Genomic DNA, 26,809 nt, shown 5'->3' with positions numbered 1-26,809 from the left:
CACGCACAATGAGCTCTTTTACAACAGCTCTTAAGACCTTTAAATCAAAATGCCAATCAGCTTCTGCATAACCATCCATATAATGCATAACTGCTGCAGCCTTAGTGCAAATCTGCATAAAGCAACAGGCTCTCCCTGCATAGACCACAGCAGCAGAAAAAAGCCCCAAACCCCAGAGTAAAGTGATTTAAAGAGTCTGTTTCTCAAACAGGTGTTAATTAGCTGCTTGCTGGAGGAGGGGTGATGACTCTATTGAGAGTTTACCCCCTGCTTTTACTTTATTTATTTCTCAGTCAGAAGATTTTTGCAGAACAATAAATCAGAAGCTCACTCTTCCCCCCTTACATAAGAGTCACTATGCAGCTTACAGCCGAATTAAGCTAATTCTATCCTTGGGCATGCTAAAACTTTGTATTTAGCCTACGTGGTAGATTCTCCTGTTTAAACACCATGTCAACCGAACAAAAGGATGCTTGCACCGCTGTGCCGCGGAGTGCCAAGTCTCTGCATCCTCTCCTGATGGCCCCCGGACACTGATCTGCTTTTGCCTGGGTGAAGAACTGGGTGCCTGAAGTGGGACGGGCAAAGAGGGGAAGCTCTGGCCCCGTCCCGTCCTCCACTTTTAATGAGCTCTCCGATCATGCAGGAGTAAAAGTCCAGGTGGAACAGTTCAGCGCTCGCTCACACGCCTGCTGGTCCTAATTTGCTTTTTCAATGAACGCGTAAAAGGAAAAGTGCGCAGGGAATTACTTTACGCCTACAGGACTATTTTATCTTCCCAGGTAAGTTAACCTTTATTGCTTTACGGAGATGAGGACTTTTAACAGAAAGCTTCAATTAGTTTCCATATGAACAGGGGAGTTTGTGTTTGCTGCGTGGTGTGAATTAATTATCCATTTCAAAATGGAATCGCGCGTAATTGATGTGCATTGCGTCCAAGGACATCTTGTGTTTTGATAATCAAGTCTGTAAAGAATGTTAAACAACACCACACGGATTACTTGCGTATTTAGGTCATCCTTTTTTTGAAAAACAATTTATGACTCTGTTCAGCCGGGCTTGTGGGGTTTGACAGGCTGCCCAAGTGTGCTTAAAGTCAGTGCTTGTTACTCTCTGTTTATTTGCCTTTTTTTAGTAAACACCCCTTCCTCTTTACTCAAGTGGGGTTTTTAGCCGAATGAATTCAGCCATTTCATGGTCATTCATACTAGCCTACTATAAAATATGTGTAAAATGATCCAGCTATTATGTATTTACATCTCTATCCGGCTGGCCCAAGCCTTTATTTTGAAATGACTCATTTTGCAAGTATTATAATCAACAAACCCCAAGAGTGCGCTCTTCGGATTTTTATTTCTTGCACATTATGTTTGACATTTCTCTTTGTATTCCTTCTGACATGTCTGATTAAGCACAGGTGGTCTTTATACAACATGTCCAGCAGCAGACAGGCTGTGGCTTGCACTCAAGCCTGTGCCAAGAATTAAAGTAATTCAGCCTGTTCTGTGCTTAATAAACAAATACTGTCCCAGCAGCAGCACAAAAGTCCACAGAGATGACTTTGTAGAGACATGTTGGCTTTCCCCTGTGTCTGATCTCTCATATGGTTAGTTGGCTTGTTGCTACAACACTTGGCACACCTAATATGCTTACAGTACACTTTTGACACCTGTGAATGCTGGGATTTAACACTCCCTGGCACTAGGTGTGTGTAAATACTGTCTCATGCCATCACTCGGAAGCACTGTGAAACCAAGTTGTTGGCGGGTCATGATACTCAAATAAGCCCCAGTCCCCTTTTTGCCTTCAGACTGGCCAATAAAGGCAGGGAGTGCTGCTGAAACAGGAACATATTTAAATACAGTCCATGTGTTTGGCATGGAGCTGTGCATTATCAGGGCTTATCAAAAACACTTTTAAGACATGTGTGTGGTCTGCCCAAGCTTTGAGAACCCATTGTGAGCTGGCGTTTTTAATGGCTACCGTACATCCTGTTTGCATTAAAGCCATTGTATGCCTGTTATACAGCTGCCAGGTTTTAATCCTGCATCATTATTTGCCTGCAGGAGCTGAAAATGCAATTTTCACTGCAACGGCTTGGCCTTGTAATCTTAGTGTTTTCTGCATGTAATCCACATTGTAGAATATTATTTTGCAGTGAATTGCACTTTAATTCCTCAAAATATGTGACCCGTCTGAGCTCCTGGGTTTGAAAGGGACTGAGGCCCCTAGACAGAAGCTTTCATCTCTTGCAGTGTCTTGGAAAATTACTTTGCTTACTTTTTGGATGGCTTCTCATAGTTTGTTTGATTTGTTTCCCCGCCTACCACAAAGGAAATCTGCAGTAGATCTGTTTAGTGAAAGGCCAGCAGAAGCTGAACCAACGCCTTATCTGAAGTTCAGGACAGGTGTATGCAAGATATACAATGACAGATACGACACAATAACCCACCCTGTTGGTGATTTATGGGGGTGGTAAGCGGTGGTCTGAAAGCCCTCAGATGCAGTCTCCAAAGCTTTCCGAGCATGTGATAAGTTATCACAGATCTCGTCCTGTATTAGTTGTTTATATCCTTTAGGTGAACTTGTGTTAGTGTGTGTGTGTGTGTGTGTGTGTGTGTGTGTGTGTGTGTGTGTGTGTGTGTGTGTGTGTGTGTGTGTGTGTGTGTGTGTGTGTGTGTGTGTATGTGTGTGTGTGTGTGTGTGTGTGTGTGTGTGTGTGTGTGAGTGAGATTGTGTGAGATTGTGTCTCCCCAGGATCTATTATCTACTGTACAGGAAACTCCCTGCGGTGTTTGTCAAAGGATATCATTCGCCCCACGTTTCACTGTTTGGAGAAGGAGGCATTTAGAGGCTCACACTGAGAACACACATTAAGAGGTCTCAAATCATTGTCGTTTTTTCATTTTGTCCTACAATGATGTCATCAAAGGACTTTTCAAAGGAACAAGTCCCTGAACAGAAGTCTTCTTTAGGAGCAGCTCTACATTGGGGAAGAGGTGTTGACGGTCTAGGTTTCGGCGCAGGTGTATGACAGACCAGTTTTGTATTTTTCATTTTCCAGTGAAGCGCGCTGACTCACCTCTAACATGCTGCAGGTCTGTCTCCTTAACTGTAGATGAAGCATATCTGTCCCAGCTTGTTCCCGGCCTCAGCAATCTTTCCCCGCGAGGACAAATTGTAGTCCTGACTGTGCAGCAAGGTTCCATCTGCCTGTCAAAGCACAACACTGTGGAAAAATCATGTCAGTGCTCATGAATGTCAGATAAAAATGTAGAGCTGCATCAGGGAAATTCCTATCACTGCCAACCGCAGCTGGATTCATTTTAACTTAACATGATATGTTATGTTACCTCATTACACTGCTCACTCATGTTTACTTCAAACCAATTAAATGAAAATCCAGCACTAAATGCGTTTGGGCGACAGTTGGTGATTCACGCTCGAGTTTTGAATGTATTTTTGAGTATTTATGGAAATGCACTTATTCACTTTCTTGCAGAGAGTAAGATAAAGAGATTAATATTAAGCTGAGTTACAGCTACAGTTACAATAGTAAAAGCAGCCAACAGCTAACCTGGCTGCGTTTAAAGGTTATAAATCATAAAGGTTAATACATTTGAAAGAAACGTGTTTTAATTAGTATACAAAGTGTAAACCCAACATGTTGTAGTATTATGAGGGTTACATTGCAGAATTTCTTGGCTAGAAATTGTGAATTCCTGAGGTCCTGTAGTTTGCAGTAAGTCAAGGGTAAACTCTAGTCCCTCTCATCTTTATCTCTTTATCCTTGCCCTATGTTAAAATAAAACCGGTCTACATTTGTTGGCACATGGCTAATTAAAATGCAGAATGACGTCACTTGACCTGCCTAATGCTTTTTATGGCAAAAGCATGAACCAAACAAACTCTGCCTCTGATTGGCTACTACTTCTTGGCTTAGTTATTTGTGTTAGTTACATTTGGGTATGAGGACTAAGATTAGTTAGGATTAGAGTAAAAATATCAGTATGCCAATTTAAAGCAGAGTAGGGTGCGGAATTACCATATTTCATACGCCAAAAATGTTGCTAGCAAGATCCGATATGGTGGTTAGCCATGCGGTAATGTTTGTTGCTCTGGGACTTATTGTTTCCGAAGAACATAAATGTAGGTCCTGAGGCCAAGTGACAGCTCAGCACTTAAAACTTACTATTTTACATCTCAGAACTATTAAAATTAGATATATGTTTCTGTCAAAGCCTACTTTGTGCTCTAATGAGTGATTGACTGATATTATTTGATGAATTACATATGGGAATACTATGTACAACTCTGAACTCGAGTAGATACAATCATCATGGATACAAAAAATCAATAAAGCCAATGACTTTTTACCTTTAAATGTTTTTAAATCGTACTTATCTAGGCATAACTTTGCTAGAGTGACAGGTGAATCTTAACACTGCGTTTTCCGCAGTAATACCTTGTTTTGCTAACAGTTTGAACTGCATCACACCTGACCCTGCTTCAGAGGTCGCTGTATGATTACATGTTCACCACTTGATCAGATTGAACCTGCCGGTGTGTGGCGGCAGTGACAGACGGGACGCCGCCCTCATGGGAGGTTCAGCATTCCTCTTGTACCACCGAGCGTAGGTCATCACTTCTCCAAGGGGAGCTCCATCCCATCACTGTTGTGCGGAGCATGGACTGGCGTTCTAATGATAGTTAATCTGCCAGCCATGTAAGACTTTCTCTGACCCTCTGTCTTTGTTCAGACTATCTGTTGTATCACTATTATTACTACAACATTCCAACTCCTGTTTTTGCCTTCTAATTTCATCATACCTTTTGGTTTGGAATGACAGACCTTTTCTGTGTCTGCTGTAAACATACTGTAGTTCAGACTGGGACCCAGCTTCATGTGGTTGTTAGAGTCAAACAAAGAAGCCATCTGATTGAAAACAGCTCTCCAGTGCTTTTACATTAAATTGTGTCTGTGTGTGCTCTCTAATTGAGTCTGACTCCATAGATAGAGAGCTTGCTTTCTGCTTTGTCTCAGCCCAGATGTTCTCTGTGAAGCTTCTGACTGGCAAATACTTTCAGCCTTTTGTAACGCAGATAATTAGAAGAGGTTTTGCTGAAATATAATCCATATTTGATTTATGTGAGTTACAATAATTGTTTTCAAAATTCTTTACGGATGCTGGATGAGTCATTCAGCTCTGTGTGTAGTTACAGTCTGAAGCCTGTCTGCTATATATCAACAAATCTCTGGAAAGTATACCACAGTGGCACAAGTTGACTCTGTCTAGTTTCCAGCTGACACTGCAACGCTTTCACATTCAGACATGTTGAGCAAAGTGTCAAAAGTTACTTTTAGTGAGAAAGCAGAAAATGAGTTTGAGGGGGAAACAGTGAAATTCTGCAGCTTCTCCTCTCTCTCCAAGGTTGGGAGGTTAGAAGAGGACATCTGGTAGACCTGCTGAACCGGCACACCACCCATCATGATCAGAGCATCCGTCACTGCCATCTGCCTGGGTGAGCAACCTGGCTCTCTCTCTGCAGGAGTACAGCTGGTTTTGGCATCCTCCATTATAATGTTTCACATTTGCCAAAAAACTCCCTTATCTTTCTGCACATTCACATCATCAAACAGCACCACCCTCTGAGGGGTCTTGTGTGCACAGTAAACACACAGATAATTATGATACTTTGTCTGCTATTATGTGAAACTCCCTCTGCCTCACCTGCAGCGCTCCTGCTGTCCTGTGCTTGCTGGGCCAAGCCTAAAGGATCAAAGAACAAGAAGCCAAAGCAAGGTAGACATGATCAACAAGTATTCCTGTAATCTCCGTCAGTCCCAGTGTTATTGTCTCTACTGCTGTCTCTCTTATTCGCTTAAAAAGTAGTATATCATTCAAATTCTCTCTAATATATCAAGTGATGCTTTCAAATGTGCTTGTTTTTCTCCCAACTAATTCTTCAAATGACAACTTCAATGTATTATAGTCAGACATACAGTAACTATCCCATAATTCAAATAAATTATGAACAAAGTGTTACAAATTTAAATCTCCAAATGTCTGACTTAAAAATCTCAGAGAATGTTCTATTTTCCTTGTTCATTAACCGCTCTACACTTTTCCTAAACTTACAAATTAACTCAATTTATTATCCTGAATATTACTTTCCTCACTATTTTGTTTCCTACAATGGCACAATAGACCTTCATATGGTTCATATTTTAGCTTCAAGAATTATTTGATTACCAACACAGGGTCAGATATGTTTCTGGCAATTCAATAATCAATGAATTGACCGATTATTTTAGATCTCATTACATTTTGGTCAAAACAATCGTATATATGTTACCTCAACAATTATGACCCATCTTATAGTTTTTCCTCAACCATCTTCTTCTTCTTCCTCCACAGTTGTTCCAGACATAGAGTGCGATGTCAGAGCGGGAAAGATCAATCTCCCAGAGTTCATAGCCAAATGTCCTGCTCACTGTAAGGAGACAAAGCAGCAAGTCTATGGGACCGGCGTGTTCGCCTCCATCTCCAGCATCTGCAATGCAGCCATCCACAGGTTAACAGCAGATTTATAATAGTGAAGCAATAAAGATACCTTTATGTTTTTTGTTACATCTGATAACTAGTTTTGTGTCAACAGTGGCGTCATCACTAACACAGGAGGGAAGGTGATAGTGAGGAAGATGGCCGGGCAGAACCTCTACAAAGGCAGCAACTCCAATGGGGTTCGCTCTCTGTCTCTACCTAAGTGGAGGGAGTCGTTCGTGGTCTCAGGTATTATTGGCGAAGCAAACAATGTCAAACACATTTCTTTTTCACTCAAACCCACAGCTGACTTGATTGTGTTTCAGTGGGGAAGCCCAAGAAAGGAGTGATCTACCCATCTATTCTGGACTACGTGCCCTCAAGACCGACCTACGTGAAAACAAGTGAGAGAAGGGTTATTTTTAACACTTGCAACAAGATTCTCTTACAAGAATAGGTGCAAAACATTTAGCTTGTTGTTGAGTGGATTCATTGTTCGCTGGTGTTTTACAATGACATTTTTAATAGGGCAAAGTTAATCTCTTAAGGTAACTTGACAAGATTTCTGTATCGGCAGAGTTTGAAGTATGAGTTGTACTGACCAATCAAATATGAGCAGGCTTTGGTTGCATGCATGTGAACAGTCTGTGTGTAGTCAAAAAGGGCACAATGCATAGGCAGAAATGCAATTTGGAAACCTATCTGTCATGCAATGATTTAGCTTCACGTGGCAAAATATGTCTAGACATGTTTGTTAAAACTAAGAGAAATATAGACAAAATATCCGAGGGTTTCTCGATTAGATTTAGATGACATATATGAAGTGTCAAACGACATTTAAAATATTACACTTTTCAAACAGTTTTTGCCCAGTTTTGAACACGATTATGTCTTAGATTTCAAATAAGTGCGTTCCGGAGAGCAAAGTTTATCACGCAGACATCCTTGCTTTCGAGTCTGACATGTTGAACTTCGCTCTTGTTGAACGAGGAGTTGGAGTCCATTGAAACATGTCAAGAATGCTTTACGACAAAGTTGTGACTGTCCTCCTCCCTATCCATCCGTCTTGTACATGACCGCCTTCATAATCTATAGTCTCCTTCCAGGTCAAAAGGAGGCCAAATCGCCTGCGGTCACCACAGTGCTTCCTACAACAACAACACCTGAACCCACCACAACTACAACACCTGAACCCACCACCACCACTCTGGCCCCCACCACCACCACAACTGTGCCTCCACCACCACCCACTACTTCCAAGCCTCGGGCTGCTGTCCATAAAGTCAGGGATGCAGGTGACTTAACTGCACTTACATCATTGTTTTAACGCTTTTTGTTGCATACATACATGTACAAAAAGTGAATTCATTCACCTAAATCAATGGATCTATGTATGCTATGTGCAGGATTGAGTATTTACTTGGATGCAGGATGCTGTTAATGATCCAATAATACCAGTCCGCACAGACGATCCACTGCAGCAGCACCCCGCCTAGCTGACGTCTCCCTAACATTAGCTGCTTGTAGCTAGAAAGGCTTGTTTGCAAGAACAAGCTTTCATTTGTGTGAAAGTGAATGATGAAGACAAATGATTGCAGCCGATAATTACAAGTCACAACTGCAATCATGACAAATTGCAGCTGGTCTGTAAAAGTAGCACGCTGCAGCTCCGTTGCTTGACTGACTTCACTGTACACTTGATCATTGGAGCCTTCATCGCTCTTATTATATTAAAACATTATCAGAGAGTAATCACTGCGAGTCATCCGCCCTGTTTTGGATAGAGATGTGGCTAAAGAGAGCAGACAATACTGCAATATCTTAAGGTATGTGTGTAAATTAGATGGGCGGTGTGCCAGACAACCTCCCGACCGTCTCTTTCTCCTTCATTTTCTGTAACATTATCTCTCTGCTCTCCATTATTTGGACCCCACTTGTCTTTGTTCTATCCAGGCAGCAGTCACCCATACCTTGCCTCTGTGGCAACCGCAGGTTCAAGTAAGTGGAGCAAAGCACAAAAGGGTGGCATGAGGGGTTGTAAGGGTTGTTTATTTACACTGGGATGTATGCCGAAATATGTGTTATCTCATGAAGCATGCAGTCATCGGGGAATAGTGTGTATTGGGGTGGGACGATATGAAAATGTCAAATATCCAAGCCAACAAGGTTGTGATTCACGATAATCATCTAAAAATTGGAGAAAATCTTAAAAGTGCACTTAAACTTTAGCTAAACCACCTTTTTTAGTGATCATCTTTTTCAGGGGAAGACTAAATGTCTTATATAAGCTAATAATGAGGATATTAATGATCATCCCGATAATGGAAAATTACCACGATCAACTGAGTGCAAGCTTTTTTTTATTTTGATCCGCAATTTATCCAATATCGTCCCATCCCTATTGTGTACTAAGGGTATCAGTGGTATTGCTTTCGAAACAAGTTTGTCATTATCTAAGACCCAACTTTTGTATTTAAAATTGGAAATCGTTTCAGTTTACTTTCAAGCCATAACAGTGTAAACAGGCCTGGGTGATAAAGTTATGCTTAATCCTAAACTGTGTTGTATTTACATTACAATTGTGTTGTCTAAATTCGCCCATGCTCATCACTGGGATAGGACAGTCACAGAGTGCTCAAGGAAAGATTCCCAGCCAAGGTATGTTGATACTCACTTCTCTTGGAAAGTCCTTTACACCACCTATAATACTTTAACTAAACCGTGGCGTTTCTCCAAAGTATTCAGAGGAGCTGCCTATCCCAATAGATTCCCACAACGTACCAGTGCAGGTAAAAACAACTTTAATCATCATGATGTGTCTTTATTCATTCTACCTTCACCAGGGATTGTCTTCACTCCACTCCTCCAGTGGCTCTTTGCCCTATCTTTTCTTTGTGCTGATATCTGTAAACCCTGCATGGCATCTCTGTTCTGTATGTAAACAGATGCTTTCAAATACTTGTACTAGTCTTTTAACCCTGGGGTGGACCAAATGTTCAGAAGAAGCCCAACTTCCATTCTAATTATATTAAGGTTCATGTAATAAGTGTAAAACAGCTCTCAAGAGTCTTTATAAGATGCTAAGTAACATTATTATCTTTTGATAATGTTACTTAGCATTAAAAACGTATTATAACTGTTTATTTTTAAATTATAAATCATTGATAATCAGTTAAAGACTGCTTAAGAACATTAATACAATGAAATACAAGTTTCATATAATAGTTAATAATAGCAATACAAACACATGTATTACCTTATGTGATTATTACACCTTTGCTTATTTACTTTTTAATTATGCATTTATTAGCAATTAACCATGCACTTGTTCAACTGTGCTTTTTACAACTGCCCAACTAAAACATTAGATGTGGTAAGGTAATGTGAATATAAATATTACATATAAATACAATAATTTTGCTATGAAGCACAATGTTCGCTATAGTCAATACATGCGTTTGTAATGCTTTGTAATGCATAATAATGTTACAAAGCATAATTACCTTATTACAAGGAACCTTATGTAAAGCATTACCCTGTTCTGTTGTCTTTCAAAGTCGAGATGTTTAACCTTTACCATGTTCAATAGCAATGCGAATAGAAAAGTAAGAATGTGTTTTCATGTTGTCTCGTAAGTCGTAACACAGTTGTCTCACCCTCTCGGCCCCAGGTCTGCGCAGACCAGATGCAGGTTCAGCTATCAGGAGACAACCCTCCTCTCCAGTTGGCCCAGGTCTGCCTCTTCATTAACACACACACACACACACACACACACACACACACACACACACACACACACACACACACACACACACACACACACACACACACACACACACACACACACACACACACACACACACACACACACACACACACACACACACACACACACACACACACACACACACACACACAGCGGGACTGACAGGGAATGTGGGCCAAGGGCAGCACAGGGGACAGATGTCTTTTTGCGAACAAGAATCCAGGAGACGTGGGCCGCTGTAAGTCTGACCCTCGTATCCACACCCATAAGCCCCTGTGATCTTCACCCCGGGGTCAACACTAATCCACTCCATCAGGCATCTCAGCTAACATTCCTTCCCCGATAACTGCTGTTCTCTGTCATCGGGTACATCCTCTTATACGTGTTTTCATTTTCCAAGATGAAAAGAGGCAAATGAAGGCCTGCAAATGCACCCAGCATATATCCTTTCGTTTTTGATATCATGCTGCGAGAAAATGCTTTCACTTGAAGAGAAACAGCTGTGCTGCATTTGTGGATGGAGCCACCCGAACTGAAGCTTTCTTCTGCCTCCCCCCCCCCCCCCCCCTCCCTCCTTTTCCTCTTTTATTCTATCTGCCTACTTTTCATTGCTACAAACAGCTTTTAACAGGGTTCAGCCGGCTCCACCCGAGCGGACTCCAACCATGAGCCAGTCAAACCCTGGTAAGTCTCTCCAGACGCTGAGCGGGAGTTCATGCAATGCACCATCAGACACACTCACTGATATAGAGAATGAAGATGTTTGATCAAACAGGGAAACACCTAGAACAACAAAACCTCAGACAAAATATTGCATAAAGCAGCACTAATGCTTTCCCTCTGCGATTGCTGGTTCAATGGGTGGCCCATGAACGGATTTATGAGTGGTACTACCAAGGACAGGTCCTGTGGGCTGCCTTGCAAAGTATCACTGAAAGAGAAAGAGACATGCATAAAACAGGAAGTTACTAAAAATGACAACAAAGAGACACAAGTCAGATGGTATGTCACACAACTCAGAGAAGTTTGAGGTTGTTTTATCACTGTCCTGATTTCATCCTGTGTCGAATCTCCACTGTCCTGAGCAAACGCTTCAATAAAACAACAATGAGAATGGTGATCTGTCCGTACAGTAATAACATCTTATGACAGATCCCATCTGGAATGGTCTTTTCCCTTAGCTTTTTAAAGCCTGCAGAAAGGAAGAGAGAGATGAAAGCAGCAGCATCCAGTGGCCCGGTGCTTCTCCCAGAGAGACACATGAACCCATCCACAGCGCTGCAGGATCTGGATCCTCTCTCCAGCCTGTCAGGAATAGAAAGCTCTAGACGGTCAAACCAGCCTGGGTTTGGCTCCCTGAAGAATGCTTTTCTGTTTTGGCTTCTGTGGAATGCAAAACCATAGATCCCTAAAATTAGATGGAGCCATATCCGTTTAAATTGTGCTTGATTGTATGATATGATTCCTAAAATGCAGTGTGAGCTGTTTTAAGCCGGGCATCATTGTCTGTTTATGCTGAGAGAGAGTTGTCTGACCGGTGCACAGAGAAGCTATTCAGATAGGTAGCTTGTGGATAACTAGTGATACTTTATTTAACCCCTTAGGGAAATTCTTTAAGCTCGAGGTCAGAAGTCAGAGGTAAGGATCAGCTACACAGCGCCCCTGGAGCCAGAAGGGATTCAGACTCTTTCCCAAGGACACTCCAGCAGGGTGGATGTTTGCCGGCTTTGGAGTTTATGAGTTGAACGGTTTACTCCCGAGTCGATTTGCCAACCGGCTGCCCTAAACAGATGTTTGCATTTATTGCTTAGCATTCTGGATACATTACGATGCAGTTAAGACTCACACTTGTAATGAGATATGCCCACTTGACAGCCAAAATAATTCATGAAAAAACCTCTGTAAAACATCTCAAGACTCTGGTTGTTGGTGTTAAAATGCAACACTTTCCCTGACCCCGTGTTTATAAAATATTATAAAAATGCACTGTATAATTATAGTAAAAAGCATTAAAAAAAATGTATAAGGCCTACAGCCTCACAATAGTAATCCTAGTTTTTTGCAATATGTACAGTGAATTCTTCGGGTGAATTGAACTAAACATTTCAATTTCTGAAATGACAATGAGCGTTATGAATATTGCTTATAACTAAGCAACAACCTGAGGTGAGGGTTAGTATCCCCGATCCCAGGGCCGCCCCTCCCTACAGGCCGATCACGCAGACTGCGTGCCTCACCTTGCGGAGGGGGCCTCATCTTGCGGAGGGTTCTTCATTTTGCGGAGGGAGCATCATCTGAATTGCAAATGCGGCGCACCTACAGTGTAAGCGCTCCACTAGTACCCCCCCACCCACCCCCGTCGACGCTCGCGACACAGAGGGCCTCATCATATAACTTTTGCCCTGCCCGATCCTCCTCTGAACTTCTGACCGCAGTGACCACTGAAGTGGCCATGATCAGAAGAGATTTAAACTCAATCCTTTTAAAGCACCTGTTTCATTAGAAAAAACAACACCACTGTCTGCTGTAGAGCGCTCAGCCTTTGACCAGCCACAGATTGGCTAATCTCTGCGTCCCCACTATCTACACTGTCCCTAGTTTGACACCAACTTTAGAATAATACTCCCACGCTTCGCTGGGCTCTTTCTAGCTGCTATTGGATGGGAACCTCAGAACCCAGGCCGTGTGTTTGTGTAAGTTACCCATCCACCGCAGGGAGGGGTTTACTGAAGTGTGTGTCATGGCTCGGCCAGTTTAGATAGATGCATGCAGTGTTTTTGTTTCGCTCAGCTGTTAGGGCTTCTAGTGTTCAATCATATTTGATTAATCTCAGGCCATGCAAGAGTCAGGCCAAGTATACTCCCTGATGCTTTTGCCATGTAACAATTGTGTCTGTCGACCAATTGTCATCCCAAAAGCAGCAGGTACAAAACTGAAAAATTAGAAACATGGGGCTTCCTGTGTCTTTCATGAAGAGTATGTCTTCACTAAAACATCCTTTAGCCACTCAGTCACTGTCTGTCTGAGGGAATAATGTATGATTAGTGTCTGACTCAAGGCTGAACATCTTGTGCATACTCCACTAATAACGTTCTAGGTTTAGTGGAGGTCACAAGTATGCTCCTCCTTGCTGCTTGACCTACAGTTTTCTAATCTTCCTTTGCACAGCTTTTCCCAGAAGGGATTGGGCACCTCCCTCCTTTCCTCGTCCAGATTGGTTCCCTGCAGCTCGACGACCAGCAGGTACCAAATACAAAATAGATCATCCTTCTTTGAACATTTCATTTGTTTATTCTTATACAAATGTAAACGTTTTATCTTTTTTAAACTGAGTAATGGTATGGCTGCAATCTTTAAGATTAGCTTAGGTTTTAATTTATGAATCTGGTGCTAACTATGTGGCCTTTGAAAATTGATTGATAAAGCTCCCAATAAAGTCAAGAACAATTTGGGAAGAATTTGTATTGTCTCACAGCCTACTCTATGGTGATCAATAAAAAGAAACTGGAATCGAGCTACTTTAAAGTCAATTGTATTCAGATAATAGCCAATGGGTACTGATCATTTTGGCCAATGTGTTTAGCCTCTTTTGCTCTCCAGATGGACTGTTTCAATGTATGCAACCCAAAGCCTACTAAAATGTCATAGGGTTATACTACTCAGACTACAGAGGGCAACCATAACGTCCAACGCTACCAAAAATATTGTCCTTTGTACATGCTAGCAACTCTTTCTAAATGCTACCGTCAGCATGCTAACATGTTCACAACATGAATGTATTATGAAAAAGAGAAGATTTTCTCATTGTAATACATCCATCTTTTACAAGGGCATTGCTAACATGTAGGTCAAATGTTAACCATATTCACCATACCAGTTTACCATGCTAACATTTGCTAAAACGCACTAAATACAATGCAGCAGAGGCTAATTGGTGTATCATTAGTGTTACCATTGTAGTTGCTGATACCAGCACCTTCTCTGCTGTACATTCAGATGTTAGTTATGCAGCTCCAGACTCAGGATACACATGGAGTGAGACGGATACACCTGAGATTACAGGTAAGACCAAGTCTAACATGACGGTTTGATGTGTACTGCCCCCCTTCATAGTAGCAGGCCACTACACCTTGTAACCGTTTATGTTGCATGTGCAAACATGGCATGCCAGTGTGACTGATAGAGGGAGGTATCTGCTGACCATGTATGTGTTGAATTGGCTCCAGCTGTAAGTACATGCAATGTCTCTCTCAGGACATTGTGTTATCCATCTGCCTGCCATATGAGAGATTCATGTGAAGTGTGGAAAATAAGATCATAGGGCAGGTTTATTCTTAGTGCATGTGAGAATGAGACGCTGTGAGTGATAATTCTGCACAAAGCCGATGTTTTCAATGGTATGGGATTGGTTGGGGAAAATATGACCAATCTCAACCATGGAAATGTGTGCTATTCCCTCTGAAGTTTTTTTGTGGGAATACTAACGGGTTTCACAACATCCTCCTCTAGCTCGGGATCACAGGCCTGATATCTCAGAATATGAACGCTGGTTTTATAACTTTGGACCGTACCGTAAGTGTTTTTCTATTCTAATTTGGAACTAACAATTCTTTGGGTTCAGGTTTTTACATTGTTATATGTTTGGATGGTGTTTTTCTAAGTCTCTCCATTTTATTTTTCTCAGGACTACTACATAAGCCATGTGAGAAAAACACAAATTCTGCGGATCCATTTTTATCAGTCAGATCTAATGGTTTTCTCTCCTGTTTATGACTTAAAAACAGGTGAAAAAAAAGTTGTGTCATAATAATCGTTGTAGTTTCAATAATTTATCTTCCATCTCAAAATAAGTAAGGGGTAAAACCAGATGATCTTGAATCTCGATCATTTGTTGTTGTTGTAATACTTATTTTGGCCACAAGGGGCTTAAGTTAGCAATGTACGTATACTTGTATTAACAATTGTGTGCTAACTTGGCAAAACTCCCATCCCCACCTGTTTCACAGATTATATATTGTTTACCCATTCTTAAATCATAACCACAGGTGAAAATGATTTACTTCAGACTTGGAAAATGGATCACCCGATTGTTTTTCTCTCACTTGCTTCTCATTTCGATATATTTCTTTGTTGTTCCATTTAGTGTTTATATAAAATGTCTTCTGTCATTGCCTTTTTTACTCATCTAACTGTCACAGGAGCAAGAAAGTGAATTATGTAATGCAAAATGCAAAAACTATTCCTTTAAGTTCTTAGAAAGGTAAGCACATTTGGTTTGTTTTTAGTCACAGTCTTAACACTACAAAACATAAAACCACGAAAGCATGCAGAAAGCCCTCACTTTCAGATTTTAGGCCATGGTTCCATCTGTTTGATGACACAGCAGAGGTCCAAATCTAAATAAGTAGAAGGGACATGGTTTTGGAAAACTGAGTGGCACCACAATCCAACCAAATGAAACCTGGGGCTGATAGGCGCAGGCTGTAACACTTTGGTGGGCTTACATGTGTTTGTTTCACAGTCTGTCAGCACTAACACAACATGTCTTTACTTTTAGTGTCTCGCACCCCAGAATCAGATGGCAACCGTAGAGTGCCATTGGATACAACCCATACTAGAGGTGAGCATTGGACCCTTTCATGCATAGAGGTCACTACAGTAGACAGCTATTCAAAAGGTGTTTTCTTGTATATGCATTGTTTTTTTTTTGCATAGTTGCACCATCAGCCACTACATAGGACCCTATTGCATCATCCCATACACTGCTACTCAGTGCCAAGTCAGTGTAAGTGCATGATACATGTCTCTAAACCAAGATGGACGACAGAAAGCCACATGGACCAAGTCACCCATCTATATCTTGCCAATCCTTTTATTGAAAGCGTCCCCTGTAGGTATAAAAAATGTGGTGACATCAAGTAACAACTAAGGAATCATATAATTAATAAATTATCAAAGAATTGATTTTATGTTTGCAGGAAATAATGATTAACTACCTGTCCACTACAGTGGACGTCATGCATCACTGGCTATATTTCTACTACAATTCATACTGGTACTGCTGCTGCTGTACCCAGGGCCGTCCCTCCCTACAGGCAGATCATGCAGACTGTGTGGGGCCTCACCTTGTGGAGGGGGCCACACCTTGCGGAGGGGGGCCTCATCTGAGGCGCACCTATGCGCTTATGTGGCGCAATTAGGGTCGCGCGGCACGGTTTCGCCGCTGCGAGGCTCCAAAGGCACTCATCAAATAACTGTGCGTGGGGCCTCAAATTGTCCCCTGGCCCTGGTTATTCGTGAAAATACTTCATCTGCAATATCTTTTTGGGCCGTAAATCATTACAATTATTATAATGTAATTTTAAGTTTGCACATCTTTATTTATCATTTTTTCAAAATGTACATCTCTTCAGTTCAAACCCTGAATGCATACTGTCCACCTGAGTGGACATATAAAAATCTTTTTGAAAAAACTAGATAAAAAAAACTAAAGTTCAAATCTTGTTTTTCATGCCGTAAGAGCAATAATAACACTTAGTAAAAAAATCCTGACTGAGGCTTTCATAATTCATGCATGAAAGGGTTGTGGCGTCAAAACAGCTGTTTGTATCCAGGAACAATTGTATAACTCATGCTGTATCTATAAAGCAATACTAATTCCTAACTGCTGCTGCTATAGCCTTCTAATAATGAGTAGAGCTTTAAAAGAAAAATGCAATATTTTCCATTTCATGGGAAATAAATCAAGCTTTTTCTGTAGCTATCATGGTGAGTGTTTTTGTGGTAGAGTGCTAATGCTGAGCTTCTATGATATCATCTGTGCAGTGGAGCCTGTGGATGCCTGGAAGCCTGATGCTAATCCTTATGAATCAGGTGAGATAGCTTGCAATTTTCCCCCAAAAGAGTCATCTTGCCAGTAAACACTCGTTTGAACTGTAAGTACAAACCAAACCGAGGCTATCCAAGGAAATAGAGGTTTCTGCACAGCCTGTAATTGAAAGGTTTTGGATTTGGAGTCAATGGCACGGTTGCTTGAGGATAAAACCAGTTCCTTTTTGGCATAACTCTTGCCACCGCAAATACTGGATAACTTTTGGGTTCTCTCAAAAGAGAATGGCTGCAATTTTGCCACATTCAATGAAAATGCAACAAACAAACCCTCATGCTAATTCTGCAAAAGCTTTGTATTATGGTAAATGGACTGTACTTATATAGCGCTTTATCCAGTCTTTAAGACACCTCAAAGCGCTTTACATACTACATGTCGTTCACCCATTCACACCCATTCATACTGAGCAGTGTATGTTACTCTAGGAACTAACATTCACACACATTCACACACCGTTGGCCATGCCATTGGGAGCAACTCAGGGTTAAATATCTTGCCCAAGGATACATTCGACATGTTGACTGCATGGGCTGGGATCGAACCCACAACCTTCTGGTTGAAAGACGACCGCACTTCCTCGCAGCCACAGTCGAAAAGAAATGTTTTTTTTTACAAAAGAAAACATCAAAAAGTAGATCACTGGTTTTAAAATGTGTGTTTCTTGGATTTGCAGGCTTTAACGTGAGGGAACAGGAACCTGTACCTAGAGCACCTGAGCCTGTGCCTGTGTCACAAGGTGATGCAGGTATGTACCTCAGATTATTATTCTGCCATCAGACAGTGGTCAAAAATGTCACAAGACTCTAATGTCTGTCACATTGACTGTTTTGCTAGCGTTGCTTTAGCGTTCAAGTTTCAAATGTCAAACATTTACCTAAAAGGAAAATTATTACCAAACACAATATTGTGTTTACTGTTGTAACCCTGAGATGTGTCCTTTTTACGTAGATTGTAAAGTGGACCTGGTCTTCCTGATGGATGGAAGCTGGAGTATTGGGAAGAGGCGCTTTAAGATCCAGAAGGACTTCCTGTCTGAGGTGGCTCAGACCATCAACGTGGGTGTGGCCGGACCCATGATGGGCCTCATCCAATACGGGTAACCTCACTGTTCCTGCTGTGATGCTATCGGCCATTTTTTCGTTAAGAAAACATTATGCTAATGATTTTTCTTTGTCTAAAGGGATGACCCTGTGACAGAGATCAGTCTGAAGTCTTACTCCAACTCCAGAGAGGTGAAGTCTGCCATAGAAAAGATTGGGCAGAAGGGAGGCCTCTCCAATGTAGGTGAGCGACCCGCTGCTGGCTGCCAGATACATGAAATGCCTATAAACTAAAGTGTGAAAGTGAAAAGAGGCTCAATTATTGCATGGTTAACAAGCGAGGTACATTTCCACATGCAAGGATATAATTAAATCTAAATCTGCTGCAAGACACTGCTGGGTAAATTATAGTCCTTCTTCCTGTAAGTCGTGTTTTCCCCCCCGCTCTGACCAGAAAGCAGTTGGTTTTACAAGCCCATAGGGGTCAGCTTTAAGAGGAAACGTGCTGTTTTTCTGCCTGGTTAGTGCGTCAGCATGCATCCAATACCACATGTGTCTTTATGACTTGCTAAATGTTGCATTGACGTACAATAGTGTTGTTTGTGTTTGCCCAAAAGTGCTCTCTAATCACACAACAGTGCGAGTGGTTGTAAATGCTTCTCCCCATCAGTGCCTCTCCTGTTTTGCCATCGTTTAGACCACCAAGACTAAATGATAGGATATCACTATTTTTGTGACGGTATACCGTTAAAGCTATGCAATCTACTTTGTAAAGTCTTTATGTGGCATGCAGCAGATTCTGCCCATATTGGTTAGGAGAGAACTAGATCTTCCAAAAATCTCAGTCCACTAAATCTATTTCATAAGCACTTTGAAAGGTCTAGATTTATTTTGCAAAATGTTTCAATTTTATTTACTTTCATACTCTGTAATCTATATGTTTTTAGTTTTTTTTGTACCTCTTTAGCTTGTCTTCTCCCAAATACTTCTTTATTTTAAACACTATAGACAGTTGCATGATCTAACGTGTCCATGCTGCCCCCTGGTGCAACGACAGGAAAGGCCCTCTCCTACATCAACAAGCACTTCTTCAGTGATGCCAACGGAAACCGTGGAGGGGCTCCTAACGTGGCTGTGGTGCTGGTGGATGGCTGGCCCACAGACAAGGTGGAGGAGGCGTCGCGGCTCGCTCGGGAGTCTGGCATCAACATATTTTTTGTCACCATCGAGGGGGCGGATGATAATGAGAAACAAAACCTGGTTGAGACCAACTTTGTTGACAAGGTGGAGTATTTTCATACAGGTGTGTCAGTGCTTTATAGGGGACATATCCTGAAAACTCACTTTTCCAGTGAGTGCCTACCGACCCACAATGTGCGAAAACGAGGGTTTAAACAAGCCAATCAGATTTGGCTCAACTTATCTTTACCCAAACTTGAGAACTGCTTTTGTCAAGTTCTGGCATATTTTTTGTTTTCGGGACGCAAGCTTAAAGGGACAGGTGCTAAAACAGAGCGTTTCAGACAGAGGATGAATACAGGTATATTCAGACAGCTACTATTAGAAAAATAATGGTTTTTTTTAACAGTTAGGAATGTAAACATGTTTTAGTAGAAACCCATAATACAAGTATGAACCTGACAATGACCATAATATGTCCTCTTTAATAACAAAGTGTGGCCTTCATCCAACAGGCTGTGTGTCGGACAAACGGCTTCTACTCCCTGCCTGTGTCCAGCTGGTTTGCTCTGAGGAAGGCCGTGCAGCCCCTGGTGAAGAGAGTGTGTGACACCGACCGCCTGCTGTGCAGTAAAACTTGCCTCAATGCCAATGATATTGCCTTTGTGATCGACGGCTCCAGCAGCGTGGGAACCGGCAACTTCCGCACAGTGCTTCAGTTTGTGGCCAACATCACACGGGAGTTTGAGATCTCTGACACCGACACGCGGGTCGGGGCTGTGCAGTACACGTACGAACAGAGGCTGGAGTTTGGTTTCGGCCAGTACAACAACAAGGCCGAGCTATTGAACGCCATCAAACGCGTCGACTACTGGAGTGGCGGAACCAGCACCGGCGCTGCCATCACCTTCGCCGCAGATCAGCTTTTCAGCAAATCCAAACCCAACAAACGCAAGATCATGATTGTCATTACAGATGGGCGCTCCTACGATGACGTCAGGGCGCCTTCACTGGCTGTCCATAGCCAAGGTGAGAGGTCAACCAAAATACAATCTGAAAAAGAAGGAGATTTTAGGAAAACAAGGTCAGGTCACGAAGTGTTTAGGACCTTCCATCTATGAAACATTTTTTAAGTGTACTGAATAAAAATGTAAAAGCATGATAAGAATAATTAAATCAGTTTTTTCCCAATTAAGGGGACATTAACCCCAAATACATTTTCCTCTAACTTCTGCTTCTATTTTTATGTCTACATTTGTTTTGTCAAGTTTGTGTTGTCAGGTGGTTGATGGCCATGTGGATATCTGCCTGGATATATTCTCTCAAATACAATGAGGAACTATTGTCTCAACTATTGTGAACAGGGATACAGTTTGCGGGTTACACTTTGGAGGAAATAGGCTTCAACCCAGAATAAACAATATAATTATCCAAAACGTACTTTCCTCTGGTGTGTGTCAGTCCACAGTGAGGTGTCAAACAGTGTGTGTTTGATGTGACAAACACATGTGAGGCCTGTGTGTCTAACCTGCTGTCCCTCCCTGTGATCTATAGGTGTGATTGCATACTCCATCGGCATCGCCTGGGCAGCCCACGATGAGCTGGAGTACATCGCCACAGACCCCGACAAGGAGCACTCCTTCTTCGTGGACGAGTTCGACAACCTCTACAAATTTGTTCCCAAAATCATCAACAACATCTGCCAGGAGTTCAACTCCCAGCCTAGAAACTGAGGATGCACGGGTGGAGGGGAGGAGGAGTACAGACGGACATCTTGATCCTGGGCCGTCTTCACGGAACACTGATAGTAAATGTACTCACTCTGGTGCCCAGATGGCGGCGCTGGATTGGCTGCAGCGCCCCCATATTTAAACAGAGAGGTGATTCGAAATTTAGGTGAGGATTGTGGACAAAACAAATCTCAAAGTGAAATACTATTCGGTCCCAAATATACAGATGGTGCTAATGGTAAAGGGTTTACATTAACAGTGACATCTCATGCACACTGTGGTACCATTTGTTCTCTGTTGGTGTTGTAAAGAGACCAGAGTATTCCTATTCATTTTATCCACAAACTTAAAGAGTCATCCTTTATAAATGGTTTATAAGTTGTAACTAGGGGTTTACCAAGAATGGCACTTGAAGATCGCCGACAAGGCCATTCTAACAAGTTTCATAAATATAGGGCAAGTCGTTTTTCCGTAATCCTACTAACTGTGTTGCTAAGATAAACGAAGCAACACACAAATAACCAAAACCTGACAGAGGTAGTAAATCATTGAATACTTTATAGATCAATTAGAAGAAATCAGAAACAATTTAGGGTTGTGAAATGTTCCCTTCCAGCCACTGGTGTTTGTCCTCCTCTGGCATGATTATGTATTTATAGTTCTTGTGTACACCTCTCTAATGCATAGTTACACCTCAGATATACGGTGGCTGACAGGTCCCAACGGTCCAAAACATTTACATTAGAAGAAACACGCTGCAGTTTCAAAAACGATGCACTGTTACTGGAAACGTACTAAAATACATGTTTTATTGTCTTATCTCAACAATGTAATTGCATGATTGCTTCCGATGTTATTGCAGATCAGTTGCTAGCTAGCTAACTTAGCTAACCTAGTCATTTCAATAATAGTGGCAAAACACTTACAATTATGAAACAGACTAACTTTGCCAACAGTGACAGTAGGCCAACTTTATAATCCCCGAACATCAACAAGCGTCACACGCTGTATGCTTCACTTTTTAGTGTCCCTGTTTCCGTTGTGTTTTGCATCGTTTTTCATTTGCAACGTTTTGTTAAAGGTCACATATTATGCTAAATCCACTTTTTCATGTATTTTATACATCAACATGTGTCCCCTCTGTGTAAAGAGATTCTGAAAGTTTCAGGAAAAAAGATTCGCTCACTTTTTGTTCTGATCCATTGATATTAAAACAGAAAATGAGCTGATCAGATTTTGGCCACTTTATGATGTCATAACGATGTTTTGTCTTGTGTAACCATTAGCCAATCATCAACCAAAGTAAACCCCCCCCCCACCTTATCACCCGAATCTCCTCCTAGAGCACCATTGTGTTCTTGTTAACCAAATATCTCACAGAGGAGTGTTGGGAGTGGCTCCTTATTTTCATCTAAAGTAAAATACACCGAATCAGCACTTTTGAAACAGGGCTAAAACAGAGGGGATTATGGGATGCTACAATGCATGAACTGTTTGGTATTTTGAGCCAAACACTTCAGAGACATGTTTTGTATATATCTGAGACCTATAATATATAGTTGAAAAACAGTATACCAGTAGACCTTTAATGCAGCACTTTTAGTAAACCCTGCGCATGTTTCGTCAATTTGGTGAATGTTTTCTGAATGCTGCGCACATGTTGTCATATTGTAAAATATGTTTCTTCATTTGCATGTGTTTTGGCACATTTGTGTTTTTATATTTGCATCGTTTTTTGAAAGTGCAGTGTGTTTCTCCTTATGCAAGTGTTTGGCGCGTTTGCACCTGTCGGCCACCGTACTGCTCTTCTGGAAAAGAGCTGCGGAGCATCAAGCATAACATTCATTTGTTAGCAACCAGTGTTTTTGTAACTACAAGCTTGTTAAAGCATGTAGCATGCTAGGAGAACATACAGTATTTTGGCAACCCAAAATTGAAAGTCCTCCAGTACAACAGCACCTTTATAAGAAGGAGCCTTATTAGAAACTGGTACCACCACAATGATAAACAAACTTAATTAAGTTAACTTACTAGGACATGGTGCTTACAGAGAAATATAGATTTAAAGCTTGCCTAGCACTTCCTCTTATGGCTTAACATTCTTCATAATATGGTGCTTTTTAAACAATTCTCTGTTAAGAGGATCAACTTTCTTAGAATTGGTGCATTTTAATCTTCCTAATAGGAGAGATTTGATAATGGGGACATTGTTAAAGTTCCTCTCAAAGACTATGGTGCTGACATTGCTGTTGGTATGAGTGCCAGTTGAATTGAGGCTTATGTGAAAGGCAGAAAAATCAACAACACGGAACAAGGACTTGTGTGAGAAGTGAGGAACGAGGAGATTGTATATCTGTGTATAGGTGATCTCGGGAATGACCCATTCGTCTCCTCACTTCTGTTTTTTAACAGTGTGGTAGCTTCTAACTTTGCAGGCATTTCTCCGTTTTGTTGAAAGAGTATTTATGATTTTCTTCCCGTTATGTCCCGTTTGTACATATGCATATTAAAAGCCTTGCGCTAATAATGTTCATAATTGATCAACATTTTTTTTGTGCAATTTTTAATAAAATAAAGAAAATGAAGAGAATGGAAAGTGGCTGTTTTTCATGTTTTTTCTTGAATGTTTGTCAAAATCGCACTTCTTTCGTATTTTGAACTAAATCAGAACACACACAAAAATACAGATGATTTAAAAAGCAAAGTGATTAACACTTATCGTTATCCCTCATGTCAATGCAAAGATTTGTCCCCAATTCCACTTGGAAATCTTAGGGAAAAAGTCAACCGTTATAACTGAAGCAGTAGCCCTAGAGTCACTGAGCTTCTAAGTTTTCTTATGTATCAGTAATCCAGTGTGTGTGTTCGTCCATAGATATACAGCAAGCAGAAGCTGCTAATGAATAATTCTGTGTAAGTTCAATTAGTCAAAATGTAGACACAATTAATCAAAAAACAGGATCAAGCTGTATCTCATAGCAAAACACACAGAATCCATTGAGCGTTTGCCAAATGACCAACATCAGAGCCCAGTAAACATTTTACAGCAGGTTTTATTTTTGAACATACTTTCATATACAAACCAGTGACTGAGAAAATGGCTCATTTGAAGCTGCACTCTACACGTACAACATCTTGATTGACTTGTCTTTTTTTAAACCCGGGATAGCTTTGTCCTCCAGTAAACTAGAGACATTTATTTGTCTTCCCTCAGTGTTGGATGGTGAACTCATTATTTCCAAGTAGTCCCACAGTACTGAACTAATTTCTGCTAAACATTGGACTACTGTAAATATCCGGACATGATACATCACATTGTAGTCGAGCATATCCGCACAATTGGGGAAAACTACATACAGTACAAGCCATTCAATTCACACAAGAGCAAACTGGCCAAAATTAGTTAGTTATTCCTAAAATGGACATCTAGAAGTTTGAATTGTAATTATTTAACCAAGATGGTTTACTTTGGACACATACGCTTGCAATCTTACTTCTGAAGTGTACAGTTACTTGAATCTAATAAACAGGCATTATATTTAATGGTCTGTATCACTCTACCAGCTTTGAAATGCACAAAATTGATTCCCCAACCACACTTATCAAAAAGGAGCACTCAAACTCACGCTGCACAGTAAATTTTAAGACTGAATATATATTTTTGTTTATTATAAGCATTTGTAATTTTACATCCAATGTTAAAATCGACAACATTGTGACCATCCATCTCCATTTCTCCACCGTCCCCTCCCTCCCTGTTCCCCAAAACAAGCTTGTTAAAATAACATTTTTCAAGACCTTTTTAAAGCAAAGGCACATTTGTCAATACGTGTTTTTAAAAAGGAAAAAATAAAGGCAGGCCAGCAAGCAGAGTCAGTCTGGGAAGCAGAGAAGTAGAAGAAGAAGAAGTGAGAGGCTGCCACGACAGCTGCAGTGAGCCTTCAGTACCCCACATTTCTGGAACAACACAACACAAAACCTGACTTGGAGTAAAAGAGCCCGGACCTGGTGTGTGAGAGGGTTGAGGGGTCAGGGGGATTTGGGATGAGCGTGAAGTCACGGGGCAGAAGACCGGCTTGAAACCTAATTTCTCCACTCCTTGCTCAAACACTTGTCCTGAGCCTGCTAGTTACAGAGGTGAGTCTGTCTGAGGAGGGGGGGTGCTGTGGCGGGTCACACCCAGGCCTGCCTGGATGGTAGATGGGGGGGGGGGGTCAAGAGAGCAGATTTCCTCCTGACTGCCCTCCCTGCCGACCCTCGTCATGGAGAGTCACGGTCCGTTTTGAGGCTACATAGTCTGCCAGTGGGACAAGAAACCATTGGGCTGTGAGAGGTGGGACTAGACCCCTGCCTGAAGATCCTCCCCCCCCTGTGTCTCTATTGGTCCCTGATCATGGGAGACTGAGTCCGAGAGCGGGGCTGCAGGGGGACACGCAGCTCCGCGTCATACGAACACTTTGGCGAGAGCGTCGGCCCCGGCGCTGGCGATGTAGCATTTAGTTGGATGGAACGCCACGTCGTGGATCGACTCGTCAAACTTCTTTCTGTGAGCCGTGAACTCCTGGATGCAGGTTTTACTATCCAGGTTCCACAGACGGATAGAGCAGTCATGACCTGCGAAACGACATGACCAGTTATATAAGTAACTATGAGCCTGTTGCTCCTTAAACTTGGAAACAAGACTTCATTAGTAGTCCGTGCAGTTTGGTGTATGGGAAAACCCTATTTACCTTAAAATGACAATTGAGGGGTTATAGAATAGCTTTACTTTTACATGTTAAGAAGTAATAGTGTGTTAGTATAATTGATAAGTTCAATAATGCAAAAGTGGAGCTAAAAATGAGTTAGGAACATTCATTTGTTTCCTCTATAGATGAGTGTTAAACTGATTACAAGAGATCAGACTGTAAAAGTATAGACATTTTTATAAAAGGCACACTCCGGATCCACTTTACATTATAGTGACTGAATCCTATCTGTTTATTCAGCAGGTGCGTAAAACATGATATACAAAGAGTAAAATGTATATGTTCTGCTACTTACTGCCTGACATGAGGTACAGTCCGTTGGGGTCTACAGCTAAGCTTGTGACAGCGTCCAGGTGAGCCACCATGGAGTGAATCATTTTCCCGCTGTTGTTGTCAAAGAACTTGATGTGTCTGTCCTCCTCCGCGGTGATGGTGATGGGAAGAGTCGGGTGGCTGAGGACCTTATTGATCTGACAGGGAGTGCCTGGTGGAAACAGATAAGCACGTTAGACGTCACACAGCAGGAGAGGGAACTCAGGGGGGGGGGCAGTCCATCTGGATGAGATCAGTAGCTGAAAGTGTCTGAAAGCATTATCTCCAAAGGCCATCTGATCAGTCTCATATTTATATAACCGATTAATATTTTTTTGCTGGTCAAATGTACATTATTCATATGACGCATACGCAGCATTGGTGTGTTCAAGTCAACGTTTTGAAGAACATGTATATAGTCAATGTTATCTCATGAAACATTACAATTTTCCATGAGATAAAAGTCACAAAGATGTTTGCGTATTCTGTACATTTTCTTTCTTAAAGAAAAGTTACAATGGGCAGCTCAATAATGTTGGGAATCGCAATGCATTTCGAGTAAAGTGAGTAAAACTACAAATACAATAAACATTGTTATAT

At 41.5% G+C, this 26,809-nt stretch overlaps 2 protein-coding genes across 5 annotated transcripts in view; one reads left to right on the top strand and one right to left on the bottom strand.

The window, feature by feature from the left end:
- Positions 1-426: 426 nt before the first annotated feature.
- On the top strand, positions 427-23,745 carry vit (vitrin). Of its 3 annotated transcripts, XM_079689676.1 has the most exons (23): positions 429-782; positions 5,433-5,523; positions 5,739-5,804; positions 6,420-6,576; positions 6,661-6,794; positions 6,872-6,949; positions 7,652-7,840; positions 8,499-8,543; positions 9,165-9,203; positions 9,284-9,334; positions 10,216-10,278; positions 10,933-10,995; positions 13,480-13,554; positions 14,308-14,373; positions 14,821-14,883; positions 15,869-15,931; positions 17,137-17,184; positions 17,874-17,945; positions 18,149-18,296; positions 18,381-18,484; positions 19,298-19,524; positions 19,935-20,448; positions 20,974-23,745. In XM_079689676.1, exons 2-23 carry the CDS (start codon positions 5,490-5,492, stop codon positions 21,150-21,152), a joined length of 2,478 nt encoding a protein of 825 aa, XP_079545802.1. In that variant the 5' UTR covers positions 429-782; positions 5,433-5,489; the 3' UTR covers positions 21,153-23,745. The 3 variants fall into 3 exon arrangements, with proteins under 3 accessions (XP_079545803.1, XP_079545804.1, XP_079545802.1); XM_079689677.1 differs by lacking the exons at positions 9,165-9,203; positions 9,284-9,334 and having other exon boundaries at positions 427-782; XM_079689678.1 differs by lacking the exons at positions 8,499-8,543; positions 9,165-9,203; positions 9,284-9,334 and having other exon boundaries at positions 428-782.
- Positions 23,746-24,184: 439 nt separating this feature from the next.
- The window catches only part of LOC307044445 (striatin-like), a 29,803-nt gene continuing 27,178 nt past the window's right edge, over positions 24,185-26,809 (bottom strand). For both annotated transcript variants that reach the window (XM_079689680.1, XM_079689679.1), the window contains 2 exons: positions 26,193-26,381; positions 24,185-25,763 (listed from right to left, as the gene is read on the bottom strand). In XM_079689680.1, the coding sequence (XP_079545806.1) occupies positions 25,594-25,763; positions 26,193-26,381 (359 nt within the window). In that variant the 3' untranslated portion in view covers positions 24,185-25,593. The remainder of the gene's footprint in view (positions 25,764-26,192; positions 26,382-26,809) is intronic.

Source organism: Notothenia rossii (assembly GCF_949606895.1).
Source record: "Notothenia rossii genome assembly, chromosome: 6".
NCBI classification, from domain to species: domain Eukaryota; kingdom Metazoa; phylum Chordata; class Actinopteri; order Perciformes; family Nototheniidae; genus Notothenia; species Notothenia rossii.
The sequence above is the reverse complement of the archived record's forward strand: the minus strand, read 5'-3'. Positions and strand labels throughout refer to the sequence as shown.

Coding starts and splice junctions, on each gene's coding strand:
- vit (XM_079689676.1), top strand. CDS start 5,490: ATGATCAGAGCATCCGTCACTGCCATCTGCCTGG. Junction 6,795..6,871: donor GGAGTCGTTCGTGGTCTCAG/GTATTATTGGCG, acceptor ATTGTGTTTCAG/TGGGGAAGCCCAAGAAAGGA. Junction 13,555..14,307: donor TGCAGCTCGACGACCAGCAG/GTACCAAATACA, acceptor CTGTACATTCAG/ATGTTAGTTATGCAGCTCCA.